Raw genomic sequence first — 10,840 nt, 5'->3', positions numbered from 1 at the left:
ATTCGAGTAAGACTCGACGAACATTAGTATGTTCATTTATTTTTTATACGAACACATCGACAAACATTAGTATGTTCGTTGGTTCCCAAAATTGAAAAATGAGGAATTTACGGGATTTCCTAAACTTGAAGAATTCGATAGAATCTGATTCATTGATTTTGGTGAGATCAATGGCTCTGATTTGGTCTCTATTCTCTATATATATATAGTGGTCTCTATCCTTCAAGTTTGTATTCAAGTTCTTCTTCTTCTTCTTCTACTTCATTTAGCTTTTCTTTTTATTTTTTCTTAGTTCACTTTGAAGATATTAGTATTAGTGTACGATTCATTAAGATTAACAACAAGAGAGAGTGTGGGAGAAATGAGGCCCAAAATTTATCTGTTCGGCGACTCAATCACTGAGATGTCCTTCGGCGACGGCGGATGGGGTGCTTCTCTCGTAAATCACTTTGCTCGCCAGGTAATATGTGTGTGTGTGTTATTGATTTTGTATGCGTGTGGCTTTTATTGATGCGATGTTATGGTTTGATGGGTCAAGGCGGATGTGGTGTTGAGAGGCTATGACGGTTACAACACCAGATGGGCTCTCAAGGTCATCCACAAAGTCTTTCCGGCGGGCGGCGACGCTCCGCTCGCCGTCACGGTGTTCTTCGGGGCCAATGACGCAGCGCTACCGGACAGATACGGCGGGTTTCTACACGTGCCGCTTGATGAGTACAAGCAGAATCTTCTCGCCATTGTTGCCTTTTTCAAGGTAAAAATAAAATCAACTGCACTCTGCAACCACTCCGCACGTGCCCGATCCACCGCAAGGGCGTGCCCGCTGTGGGGGTGGGTCATGGAAACACGAATGTGGTTATCAATTTATTTTCATTTTACAAATAATTTTATCCCCTTTTTAGGTGACCACAAAAACTAAAAAAAAAAATTAAAAATAATTTTTAGACGTCTTTCTCTTATTTTAGTACCTAAATTTATGCGATGGTTACTCGTACGGGTGGTAAAATGGGTTCAGTTATCGGTTGTAACCGTATTCAAATCAAATTTTTGGTTAACTGATAACCGATTTTCACCTGTTCGGTTCAATTTTTGATTATCGAATTTTCTAAAATTCGGTTAATTGGTTTAATCGATAATCAATCAGTTAAAACTGATTAATCGAATTAATAATTATAATATTATATTTTATTTTAAAAATTAAAATTAAAACAAAGTAATAAAAAATAATTACAAGTTTCTATAAAGTAATTTTATGTTCTATGTAAACATAAATGATGATTTGGTGGAGTGGATAAGACTTTACTTTTTTTTTTTGATGCCACAAGTTCGTATCCCTCGAGTAGCATGGAAGCACATTTTTAAAAAAATTAAACAAATTGGTTATTTGCGGTTAATTGATTAACCGATCGAACCTCTAATCAGTTCTGTTAGTGCTTAATGAAATCGTCCTACCTTAATTCGATTTCGGTTAATCAAAAAATTGATTCAGTTAAAACTGAATCGGACTGATTACCACCCCTAGTTGCTCGCGTCAACAAATTAGTTCTGGTTAACTAACTAATGGGGGTGGTTGATTACTACACCTAGAAAAATTGGATAAATAGATAAGGCTAGTTTATGAGAATGTTAATCTATACTAATATAAAAAGAGCCTTAGGCACAAAATGTGGATTGTCTATTTTATCCCTATTAAATATTACTCCCTCCGTCCCAATATTGTTGGCCACATTTGGTTTCGGCACGGGAATTAAGGAGTTGTAGATTAGTATTTTAAGTGTGTGGGTAATATAGTATAAAATGATAAAGTAGGAGAGAGAATGTGATAAAGTAGGAGAGATAATGATAAAGTAGGAGAGAGAATGTGATAAAGTAGGAGAGAGAATGATAAAGTAGGAGAGAGAATGTAATAAAGTAAGAGATTGAATATGATAAATATTTCCATTTTAGGAAAGTGGCCAACAATAGTGGGACAAACTAAAACGGAAATGTGGCCAACAATATTGGGACAGAGGGAGTACCTCCGTTCCAAAAGAGTGTATCACATATGAGACGACGTGGGTTTTAAAAAAAAGTTGGTAATTAATGTGTTGAGTAAAAATGAGTGGTTGTAGTTGAATTGATTGTGGGGTTATGTAAAAATGAGTGGTCGTGGACCTTGTGGTTAAAAAGAGAAAGTGAGACCATGTCCTAAAATGAAAGTGATACACTTTTATAGAACAAACGAAAATGAAAAATGCGATACACTTTTACGGGACGGAGGGAATATAAGAATATATTAATTCATTAGCTATTACACTAAATTTATGTGACATATGTATATAGCTATTAATAAGGCTTATAAGTAAATATATTTATTCAATAAATTATACTCCCTCCGTCCCTGAAATAAGTTCCTCTTTTTCCTTTTTAGGACGTCCTCCAAATAAGTTCATCTTTCTTTCTTTCCATTTTTGGACAACTACCCCACTACTAATAATATTCTATTTATTCTTACTTTTTACTTTTTCACCACTCTCAATACTAATTATATATAACACTTTTTCACCTTTTCACCACTCCTAATACTAATTATAACATATTTTTCTTCACTATCAATACACTTTACCATTTTTCCTTAAAACCCGTGCCGTCCCCAAAGGTAAACTTATTTTGGGGACGGAGAGGGAGTATTTAGTAAAAATAATGAAGTAATAGATTTTCTAGAGAAATTGTTATAAGAGATAATAGAATTAAATAGACCAAATTATTAATTAAAAAGTTAAATATAATAAATATTACTATATTTTCATTTTTTATTTTATTAAATAAAATAATATTAATTATGTATACAACGTACGCTCTTTTTGCTAATAGTAACTAAATGCGTAAAAAAATTCACTCCCCTATCCAACAAATAAAGTAAAGAAGGCACGGAATATGGGAGATCCTTCATTTAATTTAAACAGTATACCAATCTTATGTTTTGTTTCATTATTGCATGCGGCCATCATTGATATGACAATGGATGATTTTGCTCTCTTCTAAAGTTACTAGTACTCCCTCCGTCCCAAACGAAATATCATGTTTTTCTTTTTGGGCTATTCCAAACGAAATGTCATGTTTTCTTTTTTGGCAATACACTCTCTCTCTATATTTAATATTTAAATAATTTCCACCAACCCACTTTATCTACTTTATACACATTTTTTAAACTCCGTGCCGAAAAGAAATAAGACATTTCGTTTGGGACGGAGGGAGTATTAATTTAGTACTCCCTCGGTCCCATTGGGCTTGTCCCATTTGGTTTCGGCACGGTTATTAAGGAGAGTAGGAGAGAGAATGTAATAAATGGATAAAGTAGGAAAGCGAAGGTGATAAAGTAGGAAAACTAAGGTGATAAAGTGATAAAGTAAGAGGAAGAATGTAATTAAGAATTCTTATTGTTTAATTAATTGTTACTACTATTTATAGAAATAAGACAAGATCAGTGGGACAAACAAAAAGGAATACGGGACAAGATCAATGGGACGGAGGGAGTATATGGCTATTGGAAACAGCGGTAGTAATTACTTTGCACATATGTTGGATAATGACAGTTTACCCATATTGATTGATGATGTGACAATGACTCATGAACTATCATAAATGTAGAAATAAATAAATCTTGGTCTGGATGTGTTAACTTATCGGAGGTGATTAATGTGCAAGAACTCAAACTCCTAGGTTCAAGTCCACCATCGTGTCCGGTCTTTAAATTTCTTTATATACTTGTATAATTTATAAAAAAAGAAATAAATAAATCTTGAATATGAAAGTATTTGCGCAATTATAGCTGTTATAAAAGAGTGCATTCTTAATTAGACTTTGTTTTTATATGTGTAATATCTTTACTTATTTTGAACAAACTCGTGGAAGAATGGGCTTTAGAAAAGATGCATATATACAGTAAGTAAATGCCCAAGAAGGCCCAGTTATCGCTATCATTATTTGCCACTTGATAACATCTTTTGCTACTCTCAAGATAGGCAAATTAATGCATGGAGTTGCCCCGCTCAATTCACTACCCTTTTAATTACTGTAGTCCCCTAGGATTATAGTTGCATCGCACCCCACATGAGTTTTCTTAATCATTATTTTGTTTCATGTTTTTCTTCATCGGTAGACTCTGGATCATGCATGCTACTATTCAATAATGTGGACCATTGCAAATTCTTCTGTTTTTTTCTTAGTATGTCATACTTAGAAAAACCGCTGGTGAATTATTAACACTCACTAATAATTATTGGTTTCCGTTGTGTTGTTATGCCCTTTTCTTGATTAATCCAATCCTGTCATCATGCTACTTGAGGAAACATGGTTTAACTGTTATTGAGAATTTGTAGTACTGATCAGTACATGAGTTGATGTAAGAACCTTGCATTGCTTGTCTAATACAGAATGTAGTAGTGCTTGTTCTATCTATGTAGGCTTATCATAGATTAATGCTGATGATGACTGCAGAAGCAATGGCCGTCCACGCGCATCATCCTCATCACGACTCCTCCAATCGATGAAGATGCACGTCTCCTGTAATACATTCCTTGTTATGTCTACAGCATTTTGTAATTTTTATGTAATCTGCTAATCTATTTTTGTATAGAAATCCTTTTGCCAACAACCCTTCCGGGCTGCCGGAGAGGACAAATGAGGTTGCTGGTCGATATGCCAAACAGTGCCTCGACGTAGCAGCTGAATGTGGGCTTCCAGCTATCCCTCTCTGGCAAAAAATGCAGCAACTTCCTGACTGGAAAAAGGCTCTTTTGAGGTTCAGTTCTCTTCTCTCTCACCATATAATCTTTTCCAACCCTAAAAAGAGAAATCATCCTTTCCAAATGCGCAGTGATGGCCTGCATCTCACTCAGCAAGGCAATAAGTTTGTATTTGAGGAAGTGATTAATCTACTTGCTGAAGAACAAGTAAGTCTCCAGACGCTGCCAGCAGATTTCCCGCTCATATCTGAGATCGACCCTAATGATCCACTCAAGTCGTTCACGAACTAAACGGAGGAGGACGACCTTTTGCTCAAGCTTTAATTTCTGCTCACAATATGTGGGAAATGCAGTAGATCGATTGGAATAATATAGCTCTATATATACCAAACTAAACCAAGACCAAGACCCTGGATATAAAAGCTAGCTTATTATATGTGTTGTTCTTGTCTTCTTCCTTTTGTAGACTTTAATCTATCGATATTATAAGTTGCTACATAAGTTCTGTGTTTGTTGAATATTGTTATGTTATGGCAACGTATAATATAATCCCTTTATCACAATTTAGCAAACTTTGATGGTATGTATATAACCGGTCGTCATTATCAGAGTTTGAACATTCCTGCTGTGAACCCATATATCTTGTTCAAGAAATATATCAAAGAATTTAGGCCATTAAACATTAATATAGTGTTGACTCGGATTAATAATTGCTAGCTAGAATTTGTGTTTACTCATTAAACTACTAAAAACTGAATATATAATCTTCCATGGCAGTTGCTAATAGGACCGGAACACAACTTTATCTAAACAAAACAAGAAACGGCTCTTGGCGCAACGAAACTTTTTCTAACTAAATGTTTAAGTCTTCTGCAAAACATGATGATACAAACCAAAAAATACAAATATGTAGTTCTAGTGATGTTGAGGATCAGGCCCTTCTGGTGCCACTCTATGGGTATCCACCATCACCTTCCTACTATTTTGCTCTATCTTTGAGATTTTGGACTCCAATAATTCATGTAAAATTTGGTTTCTATCTAACCCTTTACGTATACTTAGAAGCCGACGACAGCTCAAAGCTACAATACTATCTGCACTTGAAAATATTACCACTACTATGATCAGCATTGAGATGCATGTGGAAGCTGAAACTGCCATCCTTTTGAATTTTTTTGCAAACTACTCTTGAAAGGAAACAGGGAAAGCAGCTGGAGCTAGAAAATGGTTTGAAGTAGGAGTAGACGAAAATGAATGGGGTCGGATATATAAAAGAAATTTCAAGAGAGAAAAAGATTGGATCATGTTGACAGAAGAGATGCAGCTCAAATGTTGTTGATGTCGGCAGTTCATAACAGTCCAAGAGTTCTTGCAAATGGACATATTTTATACGTGATAATTAACATACCTCTTCCAATAATCATCTGTCTTGCATAATCCTAAATTTAGGATTAGGTTCCTTAGTTGCTGTCTACTCATCTCTTATTTTTATTTTCATCCTCTGACGAGGAGTCGCAATTCCAAGCGCCGACAAACTTATGTGGAAGCTCGACTTATAAACGCACTTGAGATTCAGTGTACCACATTTATTATCCTATTTTATGTCTCATTTTTTTTTCTTCAATTTTATACGCTTTAATTTATTTTTGTAATTATTAACTAGGATTTATCCCATCCAATTAGAATTGATAAATTCCAAGTTAGAGTATATATAATTATTTTTTTGTTTCATTTTTTTGAAATATGCGATGAAAATAACAAACTTTGGTGGAATAATATTTGTAAAATAATTGTTGCACATAAATTCATAAAAAAAAAAGAAATTGGAGTTGAGGAAATTATTTTTTGAGAAACTTATTTTTACAATTTATAAGTCGTTTATGAAATTATTTTGCCAAATATTTTGAAGGGGCTTAACTTATAAGTTAATTTTGAAGAGCTTATAGTCAAACACCTTGTAAGCTAATAAGATATTCCCTCCATCCACCAATTCGTGTCCTAGTAGAAGAAGGGGCCGGACACATGTTTTATGAAAAAATGTACTCCCTTCGCTCTATTAAAAATGGCTTGTATTCCATTTTGGACCGTCCCACTGTAAGTGGCCTATTTTCACAAATAGCAAAGTTTAACCCTTAAAAAAATATGGACTCTACCACTTTTAACACATTTACATTTTCTCCTTAATTATCGTGTCGAAAAATTTTGAGCCACTTATAGTGTGGGATGGAGCGAGTATTGTTTATTTATTGTGTGGAGAGAGGGGCACGATTTTTACAAAAAAAATATTTGTGAAGAAAATAATTATTAAAATAAGTAGGATATGAATTGATGAACGGATCAAAATGACAAATTAAAACACGATTTGGTAGGCGGAGAAAGCATGATATTTATTCGAAAGTTTTGCTGCTGCATGTGTAACATTCCGCAAACTAATTGGACATATAAGGCATTAGTGAGATTTAGATTTATATATATTAGCCACAATTGTATCCCCACTCCAATAAATAGTAGATTATATTAGTGGAGTCGAATCGCGACGGGCAAATATTAAATGTAGATGTAGGGTCCTTTCCAAAAAGAATGTGCACTTTGTATATTGAGCTTTTAGGATATATGCATGTTTAATTTGTATTTGAATGGACGTCGAAAGTGGTTATCCATTATAGAAGGTGGTGGACTGGTGTTAGTGGAAATGGAGGCCTATCCCTATATATCTTTCAAGTGGCGGCTCGATTGGTTTAATTGTACAGTAATTATGAATTTTTTTCATTTTGTTTTGTACGTATATATATAATAAATGTTTTTTTTAATGGACGTATAATATAGATACATACTGAGATAAGTGTCGACAAAAGCACTTGGAGATCCAATGTCCCATTGTGTACGACTTTCAGAAAAAAAAAAAAAAAACATATATTTTTTTAATTGCAATTTATGTTGCTTTAGTTTCATTTCTACTTATTAATTAAGATTTATCATACCCCAAATAGGCTATCATTTTTAGTTAGTTTCAATTTTATTAGTTGATGATAATTGATTATTAAAATTGATAAATTCATAATAATTAAGAAGTGTACATAATTTTTTAAAATTTTATTTTTTAGTTACAGATATTAATTATTATCTATTACTATTATATCAATTTAACTTTTTGAAATAAGTATTATTACAAAAATCCAACTAAAACACAAGAAATTGAAATTTTATAAAAAACGAAAAATTACTTTTTTATTTTTTTTTTAATCCAAATAAGTATTTATTACAAAAATCAAACTATTTTTTTTTTTCATTCTAAAAAAAAATTACACGGAGAACATTAAAAGGTGAAACAGTACTAAATTTTCAAGCGATTTTATAATGACTATCTCAAGTTCGATAATTACGTGTCAATCCCAATTAACATGTGCATTTTTCTTTAACAGAAATGACATCAGATCAAATTCCCAGCAATCTTTATGGTTCACATAATATATATAGATTGAATTTCCAAAAAGAAAAATGTTCTAAAAAATCAACAAATAACTACTAATGTGGCCATTTTGGCTCATTAGAAGCCAAGCCACGGTAGGGTCAGAATTTGCACAACCTTTTCCATCTTTAGCATCTGTTAATACTTACTGCTTAATTAGTTGAGATTTCTGCAACACATTCTTGTTCTTGAAGTAAAAAACACATACAACAGATAACAGATATTCGAAAAGTATGTTCCAAGATCATGTGGAGAGAATCATCAACATCTATGATTGAACCAGTAAAATCTACATTATTCACCAATCTCTGCTGAGAATCTGGGCAAAGTACAACTCGCAAAGCACGATCGTTGTAAGCCTCATTAATCAATCTGGTTTCTTTGTTTTGAAGATGAGAGGCGGCTGCGATGATGGTGCTGATCAGGCCCTCCAGGGCTTGATCTCTGAGGCCACTCATGCTGACTTGGGCTCATCCTAAACTCAGCCTCCAATTCGCGTCTGGCAATCGTTATAGGCTTGGTGATGGGGCCACCTACAATCGCTGCACATGAAGACACGAGCACCAAACTTATAAGCCACATGGAAAACTTCATGATGGTTTTTCTTCTTAACAATATTCTAGTGTCTAATGCAAGTCTGGTATAGATATATAATTAAGGTGACAACTAACATACTCCTATAGTCCTATATATATATATATAGTCTTTTATTTTGTTGTGAGTGAGATGCCTTCTCTATCTAGACTCCTCTAAAGCGAGAGAAACTGATTCAAAAGCCAGAATTTTTTGTGTATATCATATCAACACACTCTCTAGTTTTGTTTAACAGCCTCATTTGCAGTTGAAAAAAAAAAACAAATCAGCAGTAGCTTATGCGCATGATGTGGCCATTAAACTAAACATGCAATCCAAAAGCACCTTTCAGCAAAGAGCTGATGGTTGATGAGTTGAACAAAGCCCAAAATTACAGCAATGCATCAAGTGTTTGAGTAGATGGTGATGCCGAACAAGAACTCATTGGACAGGCAGCATAGTTTATTAACTAGGCTTACATCAAATTTATCCCAATATCCATATAATGACTGCTTTAACAAACTAGGATACATAAATATTCATAGGAAATTTGACAACGTTGTGCAGTAGAATTCTAGCTCTTATTCTGCTGGACATTTTTAACCACATGTCCACCGGAATGATGTGGATGACATTATGGTCTTATTATTGTAATAGAAAATTTCATAAAATTATCCATGAATGAGTATATCTTGCAAGGAGTCTATTCTAATACTCTCTCCGTCCCACGAATTTTGACACGTATTCATTTTTGGGCCGTCCTACGAATCTTGACACATTTATAAATAAGGTACTCCCTCTGTCCGCCAAGATTATGTAAAAATTACTATATCGGGCGTCCGCCAAGATTATGTCACTTTTCTTTTAAGGCAATGGTCCCACCATCCTCTTTAATATTTTATCCTTACTAACCCTCTTTATTTACAAAAAACTCATCCCAAATTCAATCTCAACCACACATCTCATAAAGTGATGGGACCTTTTCTCCATTACATCAAAATAATCACAAATTTTATTAAATCTTGTGTCCAAGCAATTTTACATAATCTTGGCGGACGGAGGGAGTAATAATTATTACATTCTCTCTCCTACTTTATCACTTTTATACTTTATTAACTACAAACTTAAAACACTAATCTACAACTCCTTAATTTTCATGCCGAAATCAAACGTGTCAAGATTCGTGGGACGGAGAAAGTATTACAGAACTGATACGAGGATTGAACATCGACGTAAATGGAGAAGGTGATCAAAGTCGAAGGTAGTTAGATAGTATATACATCTGATCAAACAAAAGTTAGATAGTACTCCATCCGTCCCACTTCAATAGGCTCGTTTTCATTTTTGGGATGTCCCACTCTAATAGGCTCGTTTTCCATTTTGAGTAAAAAAGGTGTACTTAATTGGTGTGGACCATACCACTTTTCTACCATTTTTCTACTAAAAAATAAATTTTCTTAATCTCTATGCTAAAAAAAAATAAATCTATTGAAATAGGACGGAGAGAGTATATATATAAAGTCACCCTAAGCTGGCCAAAAAAGAGCCAACAATGAAGAAAAGTAGCCAACCCTGGGCAAATTAAACCCAATCGAGCAACTGAGAGGGTGTTCGGCTCAGCTTATAAGTTGTTTAGCAATAATTTTCTAAATAATTAGTCCATTATACTCTATTTTGCGATAGCAACAATTTTCACAAATAATTGTGCTCCATTTTGGCTTCGATCAAATACAAAGTGAGATGAACATATATTTCATTCTTGTTAGGCAAATCGCGCAAAATGGGTGAATCATACTTTGAAAGACAAAGTTCGATAGACTCGGATCTAAGAATACTAAGCTAGTTTATTAATGAGATTTTTTTTTGAGAACCGATAAATTGCTTAAAAGCTACTCCATCCGTCCCACGAATTTTGACACGTTTTTCTTTTTGGACCGTCTCACAAATCTTGACACATTTTCAAACAAGGTAATATGAATTATTATCTTCTTTCTCCTACTTTATCACTTTTATACTTTATTAACTACACACTTAAAACACTAATCTACAACTCCTTAATTCCCGTGCCAAA

The 10,840-nt window shown here is 33.9% G+C and overlaps 1 protein-coding gene and 1 long non-coding RNA gene across 2 annotated transcripts; one reads left to right on the top strand and one right to left on the bottom strand.

Annotated features, from left to right (window-relative positions):
• Positions 1 to 238: 238 nt before the first annotated feature.
• LOC130985410 (GDSL esterase/lipase At5g45920-like) lies at positions 239 to 5,228 on the top strand. Its single transcript, XM_057908374.1, has 5 exons — positions 239 to 460; positions 539 to 754; positions 4,480 to 4,547; positions 4,619 to 4,783; positions 4,859 to 5,228. Exons 1-5 carry the CDS (start codon positions 362 to 364, stop codon positions 5,016 to 5,018), a joined length of 708 nt encoding a protein of 235 aa, XP_057764357.1. The 5' UTR covers positions 239 to 361; the 3' UTR covers positions 5,019 to 5,228.
• Positions 5,229 to 8,352: 3,124 nt separating this feature from the next.
• LOC130985409 (uncharacterized) lies at positions 8,353 to 9,375 on the bottom strand. The gene is made up of 2 exons (XR_009088962.1): positions 9,115 to 9,375; positions 8,353 to 8,738 (listed from the first exon to the last, which is right to left on the bottom strand). It is a non-coding gene; the product is annotated as an uncharacterized LOC130985409 (long non-coding RNA).
• Between the last annotated feature and the right edge of the window lie 1,465 nt (positions 9,376 to 10,840).

Source organism: Salvia miltiorrhiza, chromosome 5 (genome assembly GCF_028751815.1).
Source record: "Salvia miltiorrhiza cultivar Shanhuang (shh) chromosome 5, IMPLAD_Smil_shh, whole genome shotgun sequence".
NCBI classification, from domain to species: Eukaryota; Viridiplantae; Streptophyta; class Magnoliopsida; order Lamiales; family Lamiaceae; genus Salvia; species Salvia miltiorrhiza.
Note: the sequence above shows the minus strand (reverse complement) of the source record. Positions and strands in the feature narration are given on the sequence as shown.